The 26,666-nt window shown below is 42.5% G+C and overlaps 1 protein-coding gene and 2 pseudogenes across 1 annotated transcript; 2 read left to right on the top strand and 1 right to left on the bottom strand.

Annotated features, from left to right (window-relative positions):
• The first annotated feature begins 295 nt into the window (after positions 1-295).
• On the top strand, positions 296-1,657 carry LOC147442712 (uncharacterized; annotated as a pseudogene).
• A 112-nt stretch (positions 1,658-1,769) lies between these two features.
• On the top strand, positions 1,770-2,463 carry LOC147442711 (uncharacterized; annotated as a pseudogene).
• A 16,367-nt stretch (positions 2,464-18,830) lies between these two features.
• On the bottom strand, positions 18,831-22,520 carry LOC147442710 (uncharacterized). The gene is made up of 3 exons (XM_086529411.1): positions 22,467-22,520; positions 20,323-20,520; positions 18,831-19,679 (listed from the first exon to the last, which is right to left on the bottom strand). The coding sequence occupies exons 1-3, from the start codon at positions 22,518-22,520 to the stop codon at positions 19,560-19,562; spliced, it is 372 nt and encodes a 123-aa protein (XP_086385537.1). The 3' UTR covers positions 18,831-19,559.
• Positions 22,521-26,666: the final 4,146 nt, after the last annotated feature.

Below are 26,666 nucleotides of genomic sequence, written 5' to 3'. Positions count from 1 at the left end.
CTCCTTTCATCAATCCCAAGGAGTCCTTTTCAACAACAGTAGTTGCAAAGTGAGCTACCAGCCCAGAGAAGACCGTTCCCCCTCCCCCAAAGAAAAAATTTTCTGTAAAGGAATACTCTCACCTACTTGAGAGCATCAACGATCGACTGAGTTCCAACAATACAAGTAAGATTGTTAAGAATCTGCATAATCATTTAAAGTCTAAATATTTCACATATGTTGTCCACCACAGGTTACTTTAGACCGATTGCATAGTTCATTAGCTAATAATCAGTTTTATATTTGCATTTAGGCTATGGTCAGAGGTACAAGGGAAACGAGAAAGAGCAAAGGCAGTGCGTCAGCAAGCCAAACTTCACTTGTTTCACCGTTGTTTAGGCAAGTTCATGACATCAAGAAGAGACGAATCAATGGACAACAGAAAACTAAGAAGCCTCCTCTTGCACTCCAAGCCAAGGCAACATTTCCAAGACCAAGCACAGTTATACAACGTCAAGAACCAGTATGTCAACCAGAGGACTCTACTCCAAAACCAGCCACCAAAAAAAAAACGTGTGCAAAGCTAGCTATCTTGGACGGAGGAGGACATGGAAAAATCTCTTTCAACGCGGGAACAAGGACTTTCTTTGCAAAAATGCTCCATGCAATTTGGCATGAGCAAATCTGCAATAACAAATTGGGAAGAAGGACGATCACAAAAGAGGAGGAGAGGGTCGGAAACCACACTCACCTTCGACGAAAAAGAAGTACTACAAAAATGGATATTTCAAAAGTACAAATCAGGACATGGAGTCTCTGTCTTGGATGTCAAGCTAAAGGTGGCAGAGATTTGTCAGACAAGACACACACTCTTCACAAATGGCATTCCCTAAAGGAGTTGGTGGGAAGGGTTTCGTCGACGGGACCCTTAGCTTGTTTTTCGTGTCTCTGAGGGACTAGATCAGTCAAGAGCAATAAGGTTCAGACGAGAAATTGTCAAGACTCTTCACAAGGATCTTAGGATGTTGTATGATGAAAATAAGTACCCACCTTCTAATATCTGGAATGCAGATGAGACTGGATTTCAAGGGTCAAGGGACAAAGGCATGAAGATCCTTGCAAAGAACGGAAGTACATCAGTGTATGGTATCACATGTGATTCTAGAGAATGGATGATAGTATTATGCTGTGTTAATGCAGTTGGCCATGCAATCCCTTCATACTATATATTCAAGGGAAGTAGAATGAGTGACAACTACATTGAAGATTTCGAAGCGGGGCGGCTACAATGGCCATGCAAAAGAAAGCATGGATGAGAGGCAAGCTCTTCCAAGATTGGCTAGAGCACTTACGGAAGTTCATCATACAAGACATTGGATTTGACAGCAGACACCTTTTAGTTCTTGATGGTCATGGAAGTCATGTTTCCCTCGAAGTCGTGGCAAGAGCACATGAAGCTGGCATAGATATTATCACTTTACCTGCCCATACATCACACAAGCTACAACCCTTGGATGTCTCCGTCTTCAAATCATTAAAGACAAATTTTTGCAAAGAGAGAGCAATGTGGCAGCAGCGGACAACATCTAGCCAAGCAAGCAAGAGAGAGTTCGCAACCATTTTGGTGAGTGCCCTAAAACTGTCTTTCGATAAAGTTCGATGGCATACCATGCAATAATATACAGATAAAAAATAAACCAGAAAATCAAGATGATGAAAGCATCTCACAGGTACCGAGCACTCCACCTAGTGTAGGAATAGAGAATGAGGCTGTTCTGGCATTACGTTCAATGGCAGGTCACACACAAAATGAGCAGATTGGGATAATTGACGTGTCAACGTCACATGATCATATTGAATCAACACATCTAATCAGTTTTATGAGATTGCTACAGGGAGATTATTTTCAAGATGATACTAATTTGCCACCTGTAGAAGAGTATGCTGACATCAATTCAGAATTTCCATCAGCAAACAACCACCATGAAATACTTTGGCAGGGAGAAGATAACACAAACATACAATCAAATCTTCGATTGGCTCAGGAACAAGTGGAGTCTGACAAGGAAAACAATCCCAGCTCTTCAAGCAAGCAGTCGATGCAAAGAAACCAATCTCCAAGCGAAAACACTCGTGTAATTGATCTTTTACAACTGCCAATGTCAGAGGTATCACTAAGACAAGCACCTCGAGAGGTATTTGTGAACTAGACAAACAGTTTCATTCTCACTTCATCCCAATATATTGCGAGCATGAAGGCTAAGAACGCTAAGAAAGACGAGATTCCAAAAGCAAGAGAGCAGAAGAAAGTGGAAAAAGAGCAATGACGACTTGAATCACTTGCAGAACTAGATGCACGTAGACGACGACAAGAAGATGAAACTCAAGCAAAGAGGTCTAAGAAATCTTGGGAAGCACAACAACTCGCTTTTGAAAAAAGGATGCGAGCTATTCTTTGGGAGGGTGGTTCCTCAGAAGGTGTAATTCTAAGGCCTTTGCATGCTGATCATCCATTCCATGCCAATGCACGAAGAAGACAAATGGTGAAATTGCAAAGGTCTCGCCAACAGGCTACTAGAAGTATCTGAGGCATTACTACAAGTATGCGGGTTTAGTGTTTGGCCAAGTACCTAGTAGCCCTTTAAAACTACTTTTCAGCCGAGTGTTTACTTATTTTGGACCTTAAGTTTTTGAAGATTTTGTGTCTGACCTCTTACATATTAGAACTTTCAAACTACTTTTCGGCCAGTTGCATAATCATTTTGGACCTCAAAGTTTTGGTGCTCATTTTGAACCTCATATTTTTGTTGAGTTTTCAGAATATAAATCAAAACCTCAAGTTTTGTTGAGTTTGCAAAATATAAATGCAATTATGTAGCCTTCAAAGCATGCAGCAACGTCACTCCTTTATTCTGATTGAAAGCAGATTTAAAGTTCAAAATGTTGGAATTAGGGTTGCAGAGAAACGCACACAGCTTGGAGAAGACGAAGGAAGCTCAAGGCACACAATAGAGAGTATATTACTTAGTGTGCAATGGAAAGATAGATAGCCCTAGAGTGATGGGCATATATACAATGTTTGGGGGGAAAACCCTCCTAAAGAGGGAAAAAATGCCCCAACGGTCCTAGTGTGTTCACACACATCACTACCACATGTATATGGTAACAAATCCCCCCTGCAGTGATGCGGTGAACGAGAGCTGGCACATGAGTAAAGGGAAGTGCCATGCCCTGAGGACATGATCAGTCCACAAAGGGGAGCAACCCCATAGATTTGTGGAAAGCTTCGAGCTTTTCATGAGACAATGCCTTTGTGAAAAGATCTGTAAGGTTGTCCTGTGTTGGCATATAAGCCAAGCTGATCTCTCCTGCTGAGAGCCTCTCCTTGACATAGTGGTAATGCACCTCAATGTGCTTTGTGCGAGCATGAAAAACTGGGTTCCTCGCAACTGCCAATGCGCTGTGACTGTCAGTGCCCTGTCCAACACCCAAATCAGCCATAAGGCGTCTGAGCCATACACACTCAACCGTAGTTGTGAAGACTGCCCTGTACTCATCCTCACAACTCGAAGTGGCCACAATAGGTTGCTTCTTGCTCAACTATGATATACATGAACTGCCAAGTATGAAACAAAAACCACTTGTGGACACTCTCGTGTCAAAACAACCAGCCCAATCTGAGTCCGAAAAAGCATGTAAGTCTGGCGGAAATGATCCCCCCTTGGGATAAAACAATCCAAGATGTAAAGTGCCACTAAGGTAGTGGAAAATCCTCTTGACACCCTGCCAATGCTTAGACCCTGGGCTATGCATAAATCTGATGACCTGTGAGACTGCAAACTGAATATCTGGCCTCGTGTTGCATACATAAATGAGGCAGCCAACAACAATTTGGTAAAGAGTGACATCAACAGGATCGCTAGCATCATGTAGACTCACTTCAAACCTGTTTCCATGGGAGTGGCAATAGGTTTGCAATCCTCAAGTCCAAACTTACATAGCAATGTCTCTATGTAACTTTTCTGACACAATGTAATACCACCATCACACTGCTTAAACTGTATGCCCAAATAATGATGCAACAACCCTAAATCTTTCATCTTGAAAGTAGCATTCAAATCAGCCTTAAATTTAGAAATATGTCTTTCATTTGGTCCAGTGATTAGCAAATCATCTACATAAAGAACCACAATGAGAAGTACATCACCCTCATGCTTTACATACAATCTGCTTTCTGTTGGACTGTTCTGAAAGCTTCGTTTAACCAAATGAGTGTCAGCTTTCTCATACCAAGCACGAGGAGATTGCTTCAACCCATACAAAGCCTTCTTACATCTACACACTTTGTCCTCTTATCCTTTTATGACAAAACCGTGAGGCTGCGTTACATAAACTTCCTCAAATATGTCACCATTCAAGAAAGCAGTAACAGTGTTTGATTGATGTACATACCAACCAAAATGAGCTGCCAATGAACCTAGAAAACGCACAGTAGTCATACGACAAGTGAGATCAAAAGTCTCTTCATAATCTATGCCTTTTTGCTGTGCATAACCCTTTGCAACAAGTCGAGCCTTATGGCGATCGATCTCACCATCCGGCTTGCGTTTCAACTTGTAAACCCACTTCGTACCAATGGCCTCTTTGCCAGCAGGCAAATCACATAAAGTCCATGTGTCATTTTCTATAAGTGCATCATATTCTGATTGCATGGCAGCCATCCAAATTTCTGAATTCTGTGCTTCATCAAAAGATAGAGGCTCCTCAACATCATGTAAGCTAAACATAGCCAAAGCATAACAATCTGATGCATAAGATGCATGGTGAGAGCCTGAACGAGTATGACTAGACAAAGGTGCATCCAATTTACTGTCATGCAAAGTGTGCACTAGCCATTTTGGCATACCTCTAGCCTGCTCATTTTTAGCCCTTTGCTCATCAAGTACATCATGTACATCTGCATCAGTTAATAGGCTGATCTGTAACATTTTCAGAAACCCCCATAGGCTGTACATTTGCGTCATTGGAACTTACATTCGTATTTCCACCAATGAAAAGAGGCAACAAAGTGTCATAAATGTCCTGTGAGCTTACATTACTGTCTCTAGTACATGACAGCAAGGGCTGAACAGAATCTTCCACAAACACTACATCTCGTGAAACCAGAATTCGTTTTGTTTACGGATGATACAACCTGTAACCTTTACTTTCAGCACTATAACCAACAAAAATACATTTGACAGCCTTATCATCCAATTTTCTGCGTTGTGTTTGTGGCACCAAAGCATATGCCAAACAACCAAAAACACGCATGTACTCAATAGAAGGCTTTCTATCATGCCATGCTTCATAGGAGTAAAAGACTGCCAAGCTTTCGTAGGACACCTGTTTAGTACATAAGTGGCACACATGATGGCCTCAAGCCAAAAAGAATGTGGCAAAGCTTGAATTTTGACCATACATCGTGCCATTTTCGTAAGTGATCTGTTTTTCCTCTCAACAACACCATTTTGCTGAGGTGTATAAGGAACTGTACATTGGAGTTTTTTCCCACGACTAGCCAGAAATGCATTAAATTCATGAGACATATACTCCCCCCCTCGATCGGAACGGAGAGTGCCTATAGTACATTTTGAGACATTTTCAGCCATAGCCAGAAATTGTTTGAAGCACTTAAAAACTTCTGACTTTGCTGTAAGCGGAAATACCCATGCATGCCTTGAGTAATCATCAATGAAAGTCACGAAGTAAAGGTAGCCCAAGGACGGAGTTTGCATGGGCCCCCAAACATCACGATGCACAAGCTGCAACCTGCATGTGGCCCGAACTGAACCATCCTTTGGAAACTTAGAACAGTGTATCTTACCCAAAATACAACCTTCACAAACATGTTTGACATGTGCTTCAAGAGGCGGCAAAGAAGCAACCATATCAGATTTCTGCAAACACAGCAAATTGACAAAATTTAGATGACCAAAACGTGCATGCCAAAGTTTTGCATCTAAAATAGCCCTTGAATCTTGTTAGGAAATAAGACGTAGCTAAATAGATAATTGAGTAGATTACTTAATGGAGAGAGACAGATTTATATACACGAGATTATAGAGTAGAGAGAGAGAGAGTGTACACACGATATATGTGGTTCACCCAATGTGTTCTACGTCCACGAGAAAGCAGCCACTCAATGGCTTTAGTACTTCAAATCAAGAAGTAGTTTACAAAGGGATTATACCCTTAATGGAGCTCCCGCCTTGCTTCACTCTTACCACCTCACACTCACCTTGTTGCATCAACTTCACACTATGAAATTTGTGTAGAAATGGCCTCCTTTTATAGGCCAAAAGGGCTGCCCTCTCTTATGAGAGACAGCCATCTGTAGCCGCCCTTATGCGAATAAGTCCAAATCGGACCCTCCAATCCGCCCATGTGTGGCCGCCCTTGAGAAGACAAGTTTGGTTTTGAATTCGGCCACCGGCCACCGGCTATTGACTTCCGACTACCGGCCAACCGACCGTTTGTTCCGACTACTTTCCGACCGCCGTCCGACGATAATATTCCGCCGAAAAAGAATATTCCGGCGAAAAAAAAAGTCTCGAGGGTCTCCGTCCCCGAGGCCTTTAAAGTTGCCCCTGATTCTTGTCCGTGAAAATTTTGGTTTCTGGTGAGTGATTTTCGCTCACGCACAATGGCTTCTCCTCATAATGGGGGCCTTACAAATGTGCGCTTTTACCACAAAAAATTACAAGGGTAAATCAGGCTCCATACTTAACAATCTCCCACTTGGAGACTGATCTCCAAACCAAACCTGTGACTGCTTTCCATTCTGGCTTCTTATCCTTGAATGCCGATTGAAGATGAGCGAAAGCTCAACTTCTCCTTGTTGACCACCTTTGTAAACATGTCTCCAGGATTTTCACTTGTATGCACCTTTCCTAGATTTAGTTGTCCCTCTTCCAAAAGAGTGCGTATGAAGTGATATCTCACCTCAATGTGCTTTGTCCTTGAATGAAAGGCTGAGTTCTTCGCAAGATGGATAGCGCTTTGGCTATCACTATACAAGACACAATTGTCTTGTTTGAATCCAAGCTCTTCTAAGAATTTGTGAAGCCATAGAATTTCTTTGCTTGCCTCCTTCATTGCTACATACTCTGCTTCCGTGGTAGAAAGTGAAACCACTTTCTGCAGCTTTGAAGCCCAGCTTACTGCTGTGCCTCCAACCGTGAACACATAGCCAGTAGTGCTCCTTCGAGTATCTTTGTCACCTGTCATATCTGCATCAGCATACCCTTCTAAAAATATCAGTTCCTCCAAAATACAAAGCATTTGTTGTTGTCCCTTTTAGATACCTAAGTATCCACTTCACAGCTTGCCAATGCTCTTTACCTGGGTTGTCCATGAACCTACTCACAACTCCCACTGCATGTGCAATGTCTGGCCTTGTCCAGACCATAACATACATTAGAGAACCTACCGCTGCAACATATGGAACTTTAGACATATAGACTATCTCCTCTTGTGTCTTTGGACACATATCCTCCGTTAGTTTAAAATGACCAGCCAAAGGTGTAGAAACTGGTTTTGCATTTTGCATTGCAAACCTTTCTAGTACCTTCTTGATGTAATCTTCTTGAGATAGCTTTATTGTATTCTTCGTCCTGTCCCTTGATATTTTCATACCAAGTATCCTCTTTGCAGCACCTAAATCTTTCATTGAAAAAGATTTGGACAGCTCCTCTTTTAGGTCTTTGATGTCTTGCATGTTAGCACTTGCAATCAACATGTCATCAACATACAACATTAGGATGATGAATTTCCCATCTCCCAAATTCTCCGTGTAGACGCAGTGATCCGAGTTGCATCTTGTGAATCCATGATCCAACATCCATCGATCAAACTTCAAGTACCATTGTCTTGATGCTTGCTTTAAACCATACAAGCTCTTCTTTAATCTGCAAACCATTTTCTCCTTACCTTTTACTTCATACCCCTTTGGTTGAAGCATGTAGATTTCCTCCTCTAAGTCACCATGAGGGAATGCCGTATTTACATCCATTTGCTCGAGATTTAGATCATGAGTAGCCACAAGGCTTAAGACAAGCCTAATTGAGTTCATTTTTACAACAGGAGAAAATATTTCATTGAAGTCAATACCTTTCTTTTGAGAAAAACCTTTTACCACAAGCCTAGACTTGTACCTTTTCTTCCCACCTTCTTCTTCCTTTAGCTTGTACACCCATTTGTTTTGAAGTGCCCGCTTACCTTTAGGCAACTCAACCAACTCCCATGTTTGGTTGCGATGTAGTGAGTCCATCTCCACTGGCATGCTCTTCGTCCATTCTTCTTTGGATTCATGTTGCATAGCTTCTTCATATGATTCCGGCTCTCCAGAATCTGAGATCAAGAGATGGTTGAAGGAAGGAACAAACCTTTCTGGAGGTCTACTTGCTCTTGTAGATCTTCGGGGAATAGGTTGAGGCTCCTCATTTGGTTGACGTTGTTGCACATTGTCACCGTTTGCAGTCCTTGAGTCTTCACCGTCCTCAAGCTCCATGTACTCATCACCTGTTTCTTTTGTTTGTTTTCTTTCCAAGTAATTTTTGTACATATTTTGTTCGTTAAAAATTACATCCCTACTCCTTAAGATTTTACCATCTTCAGGATTCCATAGGCGATACCCAAAGTCTCCTTCTCCATAGCCAATGAAGAAACACTTTTTGGACTTTGCATCTAACTTTGATCTTAGGCTTCTATCTATGTGCATGAAAGCCTCACACCCAAACACTTTGAGAAATGCATAATTCACCGGTTTACCTATCCATGCCTCTTCTGGAACTCCCCCATCCAATGCCGTTGAGGGTGATCGATTGATTAAGTACACAGACATACTTACAGCTTCCGCCCAAAGCTCAATCGGTAGGCCTACATGTAGCCGCATGCTTCGTGCTCGTTCCATGATTGTCCTGTTCATCCTTTCCGAAATCCCATTTTGTTGAGGTGTCCTTGGGGTTGTCCTTTGCCTCCGAATGCCATTGCTAGCACAAAAGCTTTCAAAAGCTTGGCTGCAATATTCTCCTCCATTGTCGGATCTGAGGCATTTAACCTTGGTACCTGTTTCATTCTCCACAAAGGCTTTCCACCTTTGAAATATGGAAAATACATCAGATTTATTCTTCATGACATAAACCCATGTTTTTCTAGTCGCATCATCTATGAATGTTACATAGTACAATGAGCCACCAAGTGATGGTGTACTTGCAGGACCCCAAACATCAGAATGAACCAACTCAAGTTTTTTATTTTTTCTTTCATTTCCTGATTTTTGAAATTTTACCCTCTTTTGTTTACCATAAACACAATCTTCACAGAACTCTAAGTCCACTTCTTTCAAACCTGGTAGAAGCTTCTTTGTTTGAAGGATTTGCATTCCTTTAGCACTCATATGCCCAAGTTGGTAGTGCCACACCGCACTGTCAACTTCTGTAGTTGCTGCACAAGCTGAAGATTGCATGCTAACAGTACACAAGTAAAGTGTACCGACTTTTTCACCCTTGGAAACCACCAAAGATCCCTTTGAGATCTTCCACCGTTTGTTTCCAAATGCAATGTTGTGACCTTCATCATCCAATTGTCCTGTAGAGATCAAATTTTTGCGAAGAGAAGGAACATGCCTAACATCTTTAAGCTTCCATTCATTTCCGTTAGCAGTTTTGACAGAAACTGTACCTTTGCCGACAATCTCACAAGCTTCATCATCTCCCAAGTATACATACCCAAAATTACCTTTGGTGTAGTCTTGGAAATGTTGCTTGTGTGGTGTCGCATGGAATGAAGCCCCAGAATCTACTATCTAGGAATTAGACACATTGTCTAATGAGAGAATTAGAGCATCTTGCTCTACTTTACCTGCCACATTGGCCTCCGATGTTGGCTTGTTGTCTTGAGACTCTGTCTCCTTCTTCTTCTTGGACCAGCAATCCTTCTTGACGTGGCCCTTCTTGCCGTAGTTCCAACATTCAAGAACTGACTTTGTGCGTGACTTGCTCCGCCTTGAGCGATCACGACCCTTTTGGTTTTTGAGCCTCTCCTTAAGCCTTCCTCTTGTTTCCACTGATAGTGCAACACTTGATGATTCTCCTGTGCTTCTCCTTCGCATTTCCTCGCTTAGGAGAACATCCACAACATCATCAAACTTAAGAGTATTTGTGCCAGAGATAGAATTACTTACATCCATCACAAGGCTGTCCCAACTATCCGGTAGAGATGATAGTATAAGGAGAGCTCTCACTTCGTCATCGAAATTGATTTTCACTGATCGAAGTTAACTTATGTTTGTGTTAAAGTCATTTAGGTGTTCTGCAACTGAACCATTCTCTGCCATCTTTAGATTGAACAAGCGCTTCATAAGAAATACCTTATTGGATGCCGATGGTTTCTCGTAGAAGTCGTCAAGTGACTTCATCAAGTCCTCCGTGGTCTTCATCTCCGAAACATTGAAGGCCGCCTTTCGATCAAGGACAATCCATGCTTCATCTGCCATTGTTGCGGGCTTCTTCGCAAGACCGCCTAGTGGCAAATAGAGGTCCTTCTGGTAGAGATAGTCTTCAATCTGCATCTTCCAATGTTGGTAGTTTTTGCCGTTGAACTTCTCAATCTTGAGCTTCCCTTCCTCCGCCATAACTCCCACTCAATTCAAGGAATCCTTTCCTTGAGATAATTTAGCTACGAGCAAACCTTGCTCTGATACCAGTTGTTAGGAAATAAGACGTAGCTAAATAGATAATTGAGTAGATTACTTAATGGAGAGAGATAGATTTATATACACGAGATTATAGAGTAGAGAGAGAGAGTACACATGATATACGTGGTTCACCCAATGTGGACTACGTCCACGGTGTCATGAGTTTTTTGGAGCAAGGGATTGCACACATGTACATATACATGCATGGTGCATCAAATAAAGGATTGCCCATTTTCCTTAGCCAGGTGGTTACGTGGGGCCCACATGTGTACAGGTAGGACAGTGTGTACATAGTGCATCGATTTTCACTATCACCAGTACTAGTATGTTTTTTCTACAATAATGAGGAGTTTATAGCGCGTAAAACTTCTCGAGGAAGCTATCCGCGGGCCGACGACGTGAGGTCAACAGGTGCGTCAGATGGCATCTAGTGGCGTCAGGAGGGCGAACGAGGTCAATATTTGCATGCGGATGACGACGGACACAACGTGGGTGTTTTCTTGTGAGAGTTATGCAGAAAGGTCATCATTAGGACCACTTTTTGGGGCCACTTCACGTGGTGGCGAGATGCATTATTTGAAAAAACTGAGTGCTAGGTGTGCGGATGATGCAAAAAGGTGACAACTATGCACTGCAAGGTCAGTTTTTGGCCTGTTCGGGGTCCGTTTGACGTCATCTAAAAGGCCACGGGTGCCCAACTAATAAAGCTAAGTGTGGGAACTGAAAAAAGAGAGAGAAGACCAGAAAAAACGTGGAGAAGAGAGGAGGAACAACTGCAGGTGTGTTTTTGGTGTTTTTGGAGCCTGTTTTGGCCGAAAACTGCTCATCCGAGGTCGGATTTGAGCACTTTGACATTGTAGACTGGGGTTTTGGGCCGTTCCGGACACGATGGCGCTGCCCATTTTGCCAAATTCCTCACTCTTTTCCTGCTGTTTTTCTGTGTAAGTTTCTCCTATGAGCGAAGTTTCTGCTCTAGTTTGTGATTGTATCTGGCTTATTTTACCTATATTGTGTGAGCTATTTGCCCCATTGGTGTTGGCCCAAGCTCGTTTGTATCTAAACATCAGGAATTCTCCTCTTTTGAGCTGAGTTTTTTGGGTGTGTGTGTGTGTGTGTGTGTGTGTGTGGAGTGGGCAGGTGGATAGACTCTCTCCTCTCACTCCAGAGGTGTGTTCCCTGTCCCGGCCAGGTGTGTTGTCTAAGCCGAGTGGTGCCCCATAGTGTGTGTGTGTATCTTCCCAAGAGTGTGTGTTGGGTCGTTATAGAGGCGCTGTGTGTGTTTTCATCGCGCTCACATTCGTTTGGCACCCCCACGGAGGATCTTCTTCAAGTACCTTCTACTTCGAGCTTCGAGCTTCGAGCTTCGGGATTACAGGTTGCAGGTTGCAGATTACAGGTTACAGGGACAGGTACAGGTACAGGTACAGGTACAGGTACAGGTACAGGTACAGGTACAGGTACAGGTGATTCACACAGGTACAGGTAGCTGGAGTACAGTGATATACTAGCAGTGATGTCACTTGTAGTTGTTGTGGGTATGCATCACTTGGCGCCTGTTTGAGCGCATTGTCTGCTGGATTGTACGTTACTTGTGGAAACTGCCATTGTACACATTTGTGGAGTCATACTTGGTTGTATTTGGCAGTCCCAGCCATTTCTGAGACTTGGTTCTGAAGATAGTCATTTCTGAGACTTGACTATACGCGATTTGCATTAGCCTTCGTGTGAGGGTCGATAGCGTGAGGTTTTTATTGAGCTGGGGGATTCTCAAATGTAGAGATCCTTTCGGTGATACAAGTAGCTGGAGCACCCTTTTCGTGACCTCGCCATAGGCTATGTATTAGTGATTCCTATTTGATGCTCGGGTTCTATTGTTGGCAGTTTATGCATATAGATACAGTCTATATTTTGGGTTCTCATTGCTCTACTTCTGGGGAAACTCTGCCAAAATTTTTCCAAGTTATGATGGCTGGTTTTTTGGTCTTTTGAGCCATTTATGCTGTTATGCTGCTGAAATTTTGGCAAAATCAGAGGTTGAGTCAGGTGTGCCTTCTTGGGAGCTTCATGGTTGGCTTTAATGGATGATCAAAATGGCCCTCAGTTCACTCCTTTTCATTTAACTCAAAGAATTCAGATTAATGTTCATGTGTCCAGGAAGATCTTTTTCCAGCAGCGTATAGTCTTTATGTTTGGGCCAAGAAGATTGAGAGAGATCCTGGAATGTCCTTTGCCTGTCGTCATTCCGATGATTAACTATGAAAACTCATTTGATGTGCATGTGTTTGTCCTTATCTAAAGTTGAGCTCCATTGAAGTTTCTGGGGATTGGGTAGTGAAAACTTTTGGGTTCTTGCACGTATGTTCGAAGGGGTTCTCAAAGCATCATAATTTGGGTAGCCATGGCTTTCTCTTATCCGGAGTTTCATGGAAGAAGTGATGAAGATGTGGAAGAATTTTTGGAAAAGATGGAGGTTGCCTGCATTAGCAACCAGATTCATGACCCTGCGCAGATGTTACGCCTTCTCCAAATTTGTTTGAAGAGTGATGCACGAGTTTGGTCTAAAGCATTTGAAGAGGAGTTGCGTGTGGCTGATCCACCTGTAAGGTTGAGTTGGGACAATCTACGACATGGGTTGGAAGTGGAGTTTGTGAAGATAGAAGATCCTGACAAAGTGTGGCAAGAAGTACAAGCTTTGGTGCAAAAGGAAGGTGAGCCAGTAGATGCGTACATACGTAAGTTTTCATTGGCATGGGAGCGAATGTGCAAGGCCTTAGCACCACAGGTACCCCCGCCTGACATGATGAAGAAGGACAGGTTCTTAGCTGGTCTTTGGGAGAATATACGTTGGAGAGTGGAGCTAAAGAAGCCTAGGACATATGAAGATGCACTAGAGGTAGCAAGGAACAAAGAGTGGAAGCTGAGAAAAATGAGCCAGTTAGGGGTGGAGTCTTTGCCAATGAGGTCTGAATTTCAGCCTATAGAGTCTTTACAAGGGCGCATGTCAGGGGTTCATCATGAACCAGTAGTTACTACTCAAGTTATGCCAGCAGTGGTCACTACAGCAGTGCAAGATGATGGCCTAAGGCAAGACATGAGGCAAGTGGTTGATTTGATGAAGAATCTCAGCCTAAACATGCTAGGTCAAGTGGGAAATAATCGAGGTCGAGGGCGGTTTGCAAATCAGCCAGAAGGTGAAGAAAGGCCTAGGAATGGTGTTGGACAAAGCAATGGTAGGTTTTGGAGGCAGACGCCCACATGTTATAATTGTGGAGAGTTGGGTCACATCAGCCCGCAATGTGATAAGCCACCAAGGATGGGGGGAGACATGTATCCATTGCCAAGACAGGTGCTAACTAGGTCAAATGATTATGGCATCGAAATTAAGGGAGACGAAGGAACCAGTGGATTGACCCAGGAGGAAAAGGGAAAGACAAAAGTGCTAAGTGTAGTCACCTTGGAGAAGGCATCAAAGCTAGAGGATACATTAGTGATGCCTATTGGGAAGAGGACCACAGAGGATAAGGAAGGAAGAAGTGCCCCAGGTCCTAGTAAGAAGAAAGGAAAGAGCCATGAAGGCGAGGATGTCAAGGCCAAGAGGAAAAGGAGAGCTCGTCGAAAGTTTCATGTTTCAGATTTTCCACTAGGGGATGGGCAATTAAGCTATGACTTGAAGGAGGATCTGACGATCAGGAAGGCAGATGTTACTTTTGGGCAACTTATAGAGATGGTGCCTAAGCTAAAGCGACAGTGGAAGAGGATGGTTAACCCAATGGAGAAAGAGCCAGAGAGAGGTTCAGTAAAGGTGTTGGCAATGGATGAGCTACCAGACATTTGTCCAATAGTAGATGTGTGGCATAAAAGGAAAAATTTTGGACAAGGTTATGTGGATGGAGGAGCCCAAATATGTGTCATAACACACTCATGCGTTGAGAAGATGGGTCTCACAATGGCTGGGGTGTCAGGTTTTCGGATCAGATTGGCAAACCATCAAAAAGTAAAATGCTTGGGTGTTGTAAAGAGCTTAGAAGTGGAGGCATATGATGCAAAGGCAGTGGTTGATTTTCATGTGATGCCAGCAGGGTTGGGAGCATATCCCATTATACTGGGCAGACCATGGTTACGTGCAGTGGGAGCTGTTCAAGATTGGCGACATGGTACGATTAGCCTCTATGGAAAGACATGTACCAAGAAGCTTTATAATATGGACACAAGGAAACGATTAGAGGAGCTTTATGAAGATGAGGATGAGTCTAGTGATGAAGACTCTTCCACGGTGACAGATGAAGACAGTGATAGCACTACCAGCAGTGATGAGGATGCTGATGTTGCATTTATTTTGATGGACAAAGAAATCCAGGAGTTTGGTTTAGTTGCATTTGCGAATGAGGTTGAAGATGAAAGTGAAGGGCCTTATGAAGTGATTGAAGGGCTGATGCAATCAAAGGTTGAATTGTCAAAGAAGCAGGAATTGATGACACAAATGATCAGCGGAGACCTCTCAGCTATGGAGAAGGAGATATATTTGCACATGCAGGTCTATGCCAAAGTAATTGATGGTTTTCTTGATGCAAGGTTGATATATGGCATCTCTACAGATTTTCCTTGGGAACCAGGTGGAAGTTTGATTAAGCTTTTGATGCAGGGAATGCAAAGTGTTTTTGTGTGGGATCCAGGTGGAATGAATATCTCTTTTTGTTGCTGCTGAGCATGAATGCTCTAGCAGGCTAGGAGATGGGCAAATTATATCAGGAGTTTTTTGGAGCAAGGGATTGCGCACATGTACATATACATGCATGGTGCATCAAATAAAGAATTGCCCATTTTTCAGAGCCAGGTGGTTACGTGGGGCCCACACGTGTACAGGTAGGACAGGGTATACATAGTGCATCGATTTTCACTATTACCAGTACCACTGTGTTTTTTCTACAATAAGGAGGAGTTGGTAGCGCGTAAAACTTCTCAAGGAAGCTATCCGCGGGCCGACGACATGAGGTAAGCAGGTGCGTCAGATGGCATCGAGTGGCGTCAGGAGGTCGAACGGGGTCAATACTTGCACGCGGAGAAGTATGGACACGGCGTGGGTGTTTTCTTGTGATACTTATGCAGAAAGGTCATCATGAGGACCACTTTTTGGGGCCACTTCACGTGGTTGCGGGATGCATTATTTGAAAAAATTGAGTGCCAGGTGTGCGAATGATGCAAAAAGGTGACAACTATGCACTGCGAGGTCAGTTTTTGGCCTGTTCGGGGTCCGTTTGAGGTCATCTAAAAGGCCAAGGGTGCCCAACTAATAAAGTTAAGTGTGGGAACTGAAAAAAGAGAGAGAAGACGAGAAAAAACGTGGAGAAGAGAGGAGGAACAGCCGCAGGTGTGTTTTTGCTCATTTTGGAGCCTGTTTTGGCCGTAAACTGCTCATCCGAAGTCGGATTTGAGCACTTTGACATTGTAGACTGGGGTATTGGGCCGTTCCGGACGCGATGGCGCTGTCCATTTTGCCAAATTTCTCACTCTTTTCCTGCTGTTTTTCTGTGTAAGTCTCTCCTATGAGCGAAGTTTCTGCTCTAGTTTGTGATTGTATCTGGCTTATTTTACCTATATTGTGTGAGCTGTTTGCCCCATTGGTGTTGGCCCAAGCTCATTTGTATCTAAACATCAGGAATTCTCCTCTTTTAAGTTGAGTTTTTTTGGGTGTGTGTGTGTGTGTGTCTCTGTGTGGAGTGGGCAAGTGGATAATCTCTCTCCTTTCACTCCATAGGTGTGTTTCCTGTCTCGGCCAGGTGTGTTGTGTAAACCGAGTGGTGCCCCATAGTGTGTGTGTGTATCTTCCCAAGAGTGTATGTCGGGTCGTTATAGAGGCTCTGTGTGTGTTTTCATCCCGCTCACAACGGGAAAGCAGCCACTCAATGGCTTTAATACTTCAAAATAAGTAGTTTACAAAGGGATTATACCCTTAATGGAGCTCCCGCCTTGCTTCACTCTCACCACCTCACACTCACTTTGTTGCATCAACTTCACACTATGAAATGTGTGTAGAAATGGCCTCCTTTTATAAGCCAAAAGGGCTGCCCTCTCTTATGAGAGACAGCCATGTGTAGCCGCCCTTATGCGAATAAGTCCAAATCGGACCCTCCAATCCGTCCATGTGTGGCCGTCCTTGAGAAGACAATTCCGCTTTTGAATTCGGCCACCGGCCACCGGCCATTGACTTCCGACCACCGGCCAACCGACCGTTTGTTTTCGGACCACTTTCCGGCCGCCGTCCGGCTATAATATTCCGGCGAAAAAGAATATTTCGGCGAAAAAGAAAGTCTCGGGGCCTCCGCCCCCGAGGCCTTTAAAGTTGTCCCTGATTCTTGTCTGTGAAAATTTTGGTTTCCGGTGAGTGATTTTCCTTCACGCACGATGGCTTCTCCTCATAATGGGGACCTTATAAATGTACGCTTTTACCACAAAAAATTACAAGGGTAAATCAGGCTCCATACTTAACAAATCTGCAACAACATTTGTAATATTTTGTCCACACTTGTCATACAAAGTGAGCTTATACAGCCCATGGCACAAAAGGCCAGATGCAACAATTTCATTGCCAAAACTGAGATCATGAACTATACATCTGTCATCCACAAATTTGACTACAAGTCCAAGTCTAGCAAGTGCGGATACAAACAAGAGATTCTTCTTGATCCCAGGTACATAAAGTGCATCAACAAGTGTGAAAGAACTGCCATTTGTAGCAGTAAGCACAATCTTTCCAACTTCCTGAACCGGATAAGAGGCAATGTTGGCACAAGTGACTGAATTCCCATGAGGGACAGACTCGAGAGAGGTAAACAATTCACGATGTGAGGTAATGTGCTTTGTAGCACCATTGTCAAAATACCAAACATGTGAATCTGCAGCAACTGACAATCATGCATCATGGACAATAGGATTATAAGTGCACTCTGCGCCAAAAGCCCATTCTGCATCAACATCAGCATCACAGTCTCCTTTCACAGAAGACTCAACAATGGCTGCATTTGTAGTGAAAGCAGCATTTGCAGTGGAACCACCCTCTTTCTTCTTAGCCTCTTTGGCTTTCAACTTAGGACACGACTTGATCAAGTGATCATTAGCTTTACAATAATGGCAACGCATCTTTTTTTTTCCCTTATCACCAGAATTGCCAAACAAAGTGCTGCCAACAAAAGCATTAGGAACATAAGTTTTGTCACTCGCAGCAGAACCATAAGAAGTGGTTGCATTACTGTTACTACCCTTTCTTTGAGAATCAATAAAAACATGTTCAACTGCACGCTATCTAGTCCTATTTTTTCTAGAAAGTGAATCTTGCAAAACAACAATGTGCATAATGCATCAAACTTGATAACTTCTGGATTTCCTTGGGTCATAAGTCTCCAAGTACTATCAAAAGTCTGGTAGGAATCTTGTAAGACATCAAGAACAGTCTGCACAAGGGAACTCTTTGAAATGACTTCACCTATAGAAATAAGTTGCTCATTGATATCCTTGACACTAGCAAGAAAAGTGTCCATATCATCTTCCTCATGCATAATCTTCGACTCCAGCTCTTTACGCAGCAAAGCAATTTTAACCTCATTGCGGCTTGCATAAAGACCTGCTAGAATATCCCAAGTCTATTTTACAGATTTTGTTGAACGAATGTGAGGAACAATGGTGCGCTTCACAGACAACACAATCAATGCATGAGTCTGTACATCCTTTACATCCCAACAAGCTTGTTCTGTCGTAGGCAAAACAACTCTAATAGCAGCAATCCTTGTAGCAAGACTTGCAACATCCTCAACATCACCTACATCCTGAGAACCAGGATATACATCAATGCCCTGCACAATGTTCCATACGCCCTTTGACACAAGAACATATTGTATCATATAAGCCCACATAGGGTAATTGTCCCCATCCAACCTGTCCTCAGCAACAAACATCTTGAACACATCTGTGTTGTTGTTGTCAGCCATGGTAAATGATGCACCTGATGTGAAAACTGCCCGAAAATAGGAGAAACGGAGCGAGAACAACACGTGCTATATAGCACAAACTGTTGAAGACTATAAGACAGTTGTTATGCAAAAAACGGCACTGACAAAAATTCTACACAAAATGACGAAATTGCCTGTGCAGACCTGCCTGTAGTGGAAACGAAAACCGAAATGAGCCCGAATAAAAAATATGAGCTCCCCCGAAATATTTTTCGACCTGCAAATACTTGCCAAACCTCACTGTAATCGGAGAAAGTGAACAGGCGTGTGCTGGAGCAGCTAGCGACTATGCCCGAGAGGACGCAACCTGCTTTGATACCAATTCTTGGAATTAGGGTTGTAGAGAAACGCACACAGCTTGGAGAAGAAGAAGCAAGCTCAAGGCACACAATAGAGAGTTTATTACTTAGTGTGCAATGGAAAGATAGATAGCCTTAGAGTGATAGGCGTATATACAATGCTCGGAAGAAAAAACCTCCTAAAGAGAGAAAAAATGCCTCGGCAGTCCTAGTGTGTACACACACATCACTACCACATGTATATGGTAACACAAAAAAGTAGTAGAATAGTAGACAATCATGCCATCAATCACACTAATACACCTCACATTAAAGGGATGCTCAAGAAACCCTTGAAAGAAAAAAATTCAAAGACATAATCATGATTAATGAGTGAACAATTGCAGCTCACCTCGGAGGAGCAAGCATTTGCTATGAGTAGTTAAGCCATTTACCCAATATCCATGTCTGTAGGCGAATAAAACCATAGGCACTTTAATCTAGACCTTAAGAAAACATCATCACTCATCGTAAACAGCATGAAATTGTAAACAGCATGCACTAACTTTCCTTGCAATTCTTTCCTTTTTGATGCTTAGTGACTTGCACAAGATTTCTTCTGACATCCGCAGGAGCCTCTGCTGCGATGACCTCAAACCGTTTTTGCGATGATGTTAGCATCTAAAAACATACACAAGCTTGTAATATCGATAAGCTATCTGTCTAGCAAGCTTGTGCACACAAAAAACACATGCAGACATGTAAATAGACATGCACATGCATACAAATAGGTGGATATTTACAAACGTCCACCACTGCAGCTGTGAGTGTATTGCCATGGCAGACCTCAACCCTCAAATTTGGATGCTACATCATAAAGAGCTTCTCGGGAATGAGCACCAACATCATTTGGTGCGCCTAGCAAAATCGCACAGCAAAATATACATAGCCACCAAAATTGCATAGCAATGCATTAGCCATAAGGAGAGAGCAAAGCAGCAGTGGGGCAAATGCAGGAATTCAATCACATAGGAAACCACAAACTTGAGCCAAGACATTTAATTTTGTGGGTAGCCATCAAAGAAAGCAATGGATCAAGATGATGAGCTCCAAGAAGAGGTGAAATTACAGTGATTCCTCAGGGGGATGAAGCACAAAGCCGCTTGCTTTGCAGTGGCAAGGACCGATTGCCTGGAGAGAGGGAGAAAGATCACCAAGGCAAGCTTGGAAAGCAAGGCATATGTTTGCGAGATAGAACTGATGAAGAAGGCAAAGTGGACAGATTCGTCCTGCTACCTGATCCTGAAGGCTTGTGTGCACAGACCTTGTGTTTTATGGCAATGGTGATGATGTCCCTTCTTTGGTGGAGCCACAGCAGAAGCAAATTCCCTCGTTTTGAGGTGCCAGTATCACCCCTGCCTCTCCAGTGCCCACCAAACAAGGCTACGCTCTCACGAGCATTGATCTTCGACACGCGAAGAGGGACAGTAAGCTCCACTGAGAAACGCGCAAGAAGCCAACTCTACCTATACACGCAGGGCACGCATTGAGAGGGCGCACGTCTCTGAAGTGGCACAATCAGGGTCTCTGAAGTGGCACAATCAAGGGCCTTTATAGAGGAGCCCCATTCGTGGTAGGTACTGGCAACTGCCAAAACTTTTCTTGGGCAGTTACCGCGCATGTGTGAGGGCGGGCTCATACCTCCACGCACCGTCAAAAAAATTACACACAATTTTTTCCAATGCTCCGCAGTGCCACATCACCAACTTAGTGCCACGTGTAGAGCTCCACGTGGCGCTCCAGGTCAGCCCCTAACATTTACATTTGGGCACATATTGGGCCCAAACCACCATTCCCAATCTATTCGTCTCTAAATAGGGACTTCTACCCTAGTAGTTTTTTTAAAGAAAACAATTTTTCAATTGTATCGCCGCCACTATTCGCCAATTATCAAAATATGATTCCTTGTAGTCATCCGATTCTGATCGGTAAGTGTAGTTATTTTTTGATGAAATGTGATTAAGCTAATAAATGATAAATCATTGGACTATAAGTAAGTGGCCCATGTAGTACACTTCATAGCTTGGTTGCAGCCATAGCTATCTTGCCCAACTTGGCCTTGGCAGTCTAGCATTGCCATGGCTACACACTGAGTAGATTACTATCAATAAAGTGACCTTGCCATCGACGGATCACTGGGTAAAGATTGATACGTAGCAAGATAGTAATGGGGCTAATTTCAGCTTAAGAGGACAAGCCAGCAGAGAGGTTAATTCCAACTGAGGAGAATGATGGGTGACAAACTAGTGAAAGAGGTTGCATGATGGAGGTAGTAATGCGGAAGCGGAAGGTGGACGAATTGGGTAAAAAGCAGTGGAGAGATGTCCATGACTCTAAGTTTGTCCTTGACGTGATGATCAAAAGTATAAGTGAGCAAGAAATGCACGATGATGGCCTCACCCTAGATATTGTTGTTTAATTAGTAGGGTAATGGAAACACAAAAAATGATCGACCCTACGCACCTTAGGGATGTTCAAGCTACATTTTATAATCATGACTCATGAGATACACTCCTACTAGTGCATGTAAGCATCCACGACACTGTTTTGGACAATTACAAGTGATTTGTTGAGCGAGAGGTTCAAATTCTGACAATGTTCTATTGCCATGCTAAATATTGTAATCATTTCCATTGATTAAAGAGCATAATTTTTTGTTTCTTATACTATTGTGACAGTATCCATGCTAGTGAGGGAGAAAACAGGTTGTCAATCAGGGCATGTTCTCAAGGAATGCTCTCGATCAACTCCTTTTAGGGTTTATTTTAGAGGAACCATTGGGACAATATTAATATCCCCAATTGCAAGCTTAGGTATAGAGTAAAATATTTTTACTTGATCGTAGATGTCACTATGTAGCAATGGTATAGATCTCAAGGTTTGATCATTTTGCATACAGCTTAATTTTGGCTTCAATTTCTCAAATAATTAAGGTACTAATTCTAATCTTTATTCTATGATTATGTAGTGGCATTCCTGCTACAACCACAATATATCTATTTCTGGCTAGCTAATAGCACCACTTGCATGGGATGGGTTGTGATAATTGCTTCTATGTAAAGGGCTCTGCTTCTCCTAGGTAATATAGAAGTATAAGCATGTACCTTGTGCCTTTTTTCTTAATTTTGAACTTAATATGCAGCTTACAAATGTGCCTTGTATACTATGTATTTTTGCAAGCATTTGACTTGTTCAGTTTGGTGCATGAGTTAACATATTAAAAATACATTTAAGAAAGATTAAGTTGTTCTAATATGGGGATCTTGTAAGGCAAAAAAGGCTTATTTCATAGAGGTGAGTCCCTATATAGGTGTAAATAAGGGAGATTTGGTGCACGCAAGTGATGTCTCTCTAGTAGTGCTAGTGAATCCCCCTGGTAATTGATAAAGATAAGGCATCCATGGTTACCTGAGCCACATATATTTCAAGAATCTTTCTAGGTTGGGACATGTAACTTCCCATAGTTTGCATTAAATTTGACCCATGCATTTCCACAGGCTATTTACATTTTGATGATGTATATCATTGATTTTTGCTTGGTTTCAATATCGCTCGAAATTTTTTTCTCGAAGAGTGAAACTTCTCTAAGAACATATAGGTTAGGTTGATGTATATGCACCTGGTGGAAACTAAAAGGAGTTAGTTATGGAGGACTTTGGTAATTTGCAAGTCCCTTAGGGCAAAAAAAAAGAAGATTTAAAGCCCTAAATGGTAGAGTGACCATCAACGCAAAGGAAATGAGCTACATTGACCTTGAAAATTCATAAAAAATTTAATAGACTCTCTTGTGGATATTTCTAGCAAGACAAATAAACCAGTTTGTATAACCCAAAGGGAACACATCTACTCATGAGACAATTGGGTATCTACTACAATCAATGGATGTCATAAAGCACCTGGATACAAGTTGAGGTCCTACAAGAAAGGATTGGATACACTATGCAAAGACCTTTTGAGATTTATTGAATGTATGCAAAATCTATGGAGTCGTGTCAAAGCCAATGAGAATAGATTTTATCCAAGTCACCCTCAAAATGGGGACAAACCTCAGATAAAACCCGTCACCATGGTATGCACTAGGTACTACAAGCTCATGGCTAAGGCTCTTGCTAATAGGAACGACTGCTATAAGAGCAAAAGAGTTCATCTCAAGCAATTTTGGTGTGAGTGGGAGGCCATGGCAAAGCAAAAACATGTGATGGAGTGACTATCTTTATCGATTGAAAGATATCGATTTACATAATGGTCTGGCAATGTTATCAGGTGTTTGGAAGTTGGGTAAACATGCGTCAATCATTTCTACATATTGACTTGGCAATGTAATCACATGTTTAAGATGCCCATTATGCCTTTGGATAACCAAGTATCAATGCTTTAACTTGTTACATGAGAAAATCAGGGTCCCTACATGCAAGCCCATGAAGCGAAGTTCACCAAGCAGATTGATTGCTTCAAGAAAAAAAAATTGTTAGCCCTGTCGACGTATGTAGCATCTATGATTAAACTCTCACTGACATTTGGAAAAGAATACCAAAGATTTTTCAAAGTTCCTTTGAAAATTTGTGGAAAACAAGAGGTGAGCATTCACCTTGAGATTTAAGTATGGTCAAATAAGATGTTGGATGGGGTGCACCGCTATCATAGAAAGGCTTTTGGCTAACTGGGTAGACAAGCTAACAACCATGGGATAGTATCATTGGAAGTATGATTATTGAAGCAAAGGCAAGGTGAGGATTAACTGGCCTCATAGTCATCAATATAAGAAGTTGCCCTTCCAAATCCAAGGTTCTCAAATGTGTTAGAAGTTGACAGAGTATTAGAAGAGCTACTATCACAAGAAAATCAATGAGGAAAATGCAAGTCCTAGTCCTATCTAAATAGAAAAAAGGTGGCAAAGGTGGCAAAGTTCCAAGCCTGCAAGATTAATAGAAGCAAAAGGCTCTACTAAATTAGGAAAGTTTGCAAAGTCGAGTTTGAAAATAGGGTAGAAGGTAAGGGCCTCCCTAAATTTGTGGACAATGCTGAATGCATGGAGAAGGTACATGTTACTACATAAGCTTGCATGAAAGAAAGCTGGCCAATTGCCCCTTAGCCTAATGTTAAGCACAACAAACCTTCAAGAAAGGTTTAAGTCTCCAACGTCAAATCAACCCAAGAATCTAAGAATACTGATAAAAACACTTAAAGGTGGCCACTTCTTGGGCTAAATGATTGCATCTAAATATTGCAAGCAACCCAATCTAGTGTGGAGATCCACAATTGAGAAATACTTTTGCCACATTTGTACATAATCTACAATTGAGGAAGTCTTTTGCTACATGCAACTATGTTGATCATGTCACCACGAGCAATTGCCAACATAGACAAATTTGGATGCTTATGCATCACTAGTAGGCAAATGGCCAAATTCAAGAGCCTCACTTAAATTTTGATGGTGGGAGGAATAGGCTAGCCAAAGATAATGTTGATGAAAGCAAATCTTCACGATTTAGTGGCAACCCCTGACATCGTAGCTAAATTAATACATGTACCGTACGTTTGAGCAATACAATGCCTTGGTTGATATTAACCATCAACCCATTGGTAGACAATGATACTACAATGTACATGCATCTACATATGCTTGGCAATTGCCCTTGATGTACACAACCCATTGTTGCCAAGGCACTAACTAAGATAAGCTCATAAACATGGGCCAAACGAAGCATAGCCGGGACAAAAATAGAGGTACATGCCCTTACAAAAGCTTCCTCATCTTTTCAAGGCAGCATGCAAAGCAAAGTGTGCCATCATATTGTGACTATCTTAATGAATAATCTAGCAAATTTCACCCCAAGAAAAGGAACAAAAAACAATGCATAGGCATTAATAGTGCTACAAAAATGAGGGTCCCTTGCACACTGAAAATATCCCCGATTTCTAACTCTTCACTAAATTCTCGAGAAACTGTACTGCAATTCCTAAGGCAAGCATTCTCCTAACCCTTGTTTCTGCGTGTGCACTACTTATTCCCTTGCTTGCGGTCATTTATTGTGTGTATTGTCCTTCGCCAATTTTACATTTCACAGGCTTGTTTATTTACAATGTGTGGCATCTTCCTGCTCATTGCCTCTTTGTATGTCAAGAGTGTGAGGTCCCAACTTCCGAGGGAAAGAATGAGCAAGGAAGCTACTGGTGTCCACTACAACTTGCACAAAGGCATGATACAATAGCTCGCAAAACCCTTCTGTAGAAAATTGAACAAATTGCTTCACATTTGCCTTTACAATGTAACCTTTGGTTACAAAGCATCCCGTATACTAGCGATGGGATTGCTGGCAAGTGCAAGATGGAGGGGTAGGAAGGGGTGGAACTAGCGCACCAGAGGACGGTTCAGATTGCAGTTGTGAAGCAAGTAGCCTATATGCAATTATTTATCTCTCTCTCTCTCTCTCTCTCTCTCTCTCTCTCTCTCTCTCTGCGTGTGTGTTCACGTATGCAAGTGACAAAAGAGGAGCTTGTACGCTTTGCATTGGGCTATAGAAGAAATATAGGAAAAACCCTGAGCTAACATCATAGGGATAAAACACCCATAACACTTCCATACTTCTATACTAAACTATTAATCAAGCAGGGAAGGGGGGAAGGGGGGGGGGGGAGCGGGGGGAACCCACCCAAGGGCCATTGTCCCGTGTGTGTGTGTGTGTGTGTGTGTGTGTGTGTGTGTGTGTGACAATGCCCGTATATTAAGGCTGGGTTCACACTAAAGCGGACGCAATCACTCTCCAAAAGATGCATTTCCAAGAGGAAGAGCTTTGGAATGCACCCTTCCACCGCCCATCGGTTCACACAAGGGTGGAAGAAAAAGTTCGGTAGTTTTCTTGCCGCCGCCCATTGTGAACACTCGGGGCTAGTGGAATAAACAATAAAAGGTCTCTGTTTAAAGGGTTTGAAACTTATTAAAACAAGGTGAAGACTTCACGATGGCCTCAAGAAGGCAACATTTTTTGTTGGAATAAATTGAGTGATTATTAGAACACGTTTGACATGTTAATAGTCTCTGTTTTGGAAAAATGTCTCTTAGCTTAATATTGTGCCGATTTCAATTTCAAAAATACCGGCTAAGAGCAAGGGGAAGAGGAGAAATTTCGTTCGAAAATAGAGAAAAATAGTGTAAAAACTTGAAAAATAATTTTCTAAAATTTCCTCTTGGCAAATTCAAGAATAGGAATTTTGTATGTCTAGAAAAATGATGTTTCCGAACACTTTAATGAGAGAGAGAGAGAGAGAGAGAGAGAGAGAGAGAGAGAGATGCATGTGCGCGCGCGCACACACACACACACTCACTTTCAAGTCATTTTCAAGCTTTACTATACTCATTTGAACATCTTCCTCATCAAAGTTAATGTGATGGTGACTAATGGGGATGGTGAGAGGTGCAAAGAAGAATTGAATGTTTTCCCTACCACTTCCCTATGGCCTTCTTGGCCAATAAAAAAGTGGAAGGCTGAAGTGCCAAGTCTTTAGGCTATCAGATGACGTGGAGGGTGGAAGTCGTATTGCGAGGGGGGGGGGGGGGGGGGGGGGGGCTTTTCTTCCATGCGTTGGCACATACTGCTGCCACGCACT

Source organism: Adiantum capillus-veneris, chromosome 14 (assembly GCF_014529385.1).
Source record: "Adiantum capillus-veneris isolate H3 chromosome 14, ASM1452938v2, whole genome shotgun sequence".
In the NCBI taxonomy this organism is placed as follows: domain Eukaryota; kingdom Viridiplantae; phylum Streptophyta; class Polypodiopsida; order Polypodiales; family Pteridaceae; genus Adiantum; species Adiantum capillus-veneris.
Note: the sequence above shows the minus strand (reverse complement) of the source record. Positions and strands in the feature narration are given on the sequence as shown.

Excerpts from the sequence above, each read along its gene's own strand:
- LOC147442710 (XM_086529411.1), bottom strand. The coding sequence starts at position 22,520 with ATGGGAAGTTACATGTCCCAACCTAGAAAGATTCTTGAAATATATGTG. Across the intron at positions 20,521-22,466 it reads TTGAAATATATGTGGCTCAG|AGTTGGCTTCTTGCGCGTTT; the intron begins GTAACCATGGAT and ends GTGTATAGGTAG. Across the intron at positions 19,680-20,322 it reads CCATTGCCATAAAACACAAG|ATGCTAACATCATCGCAAAA; the intron begins GTCTGTGCACAC and ends GTATGTTTTTAG.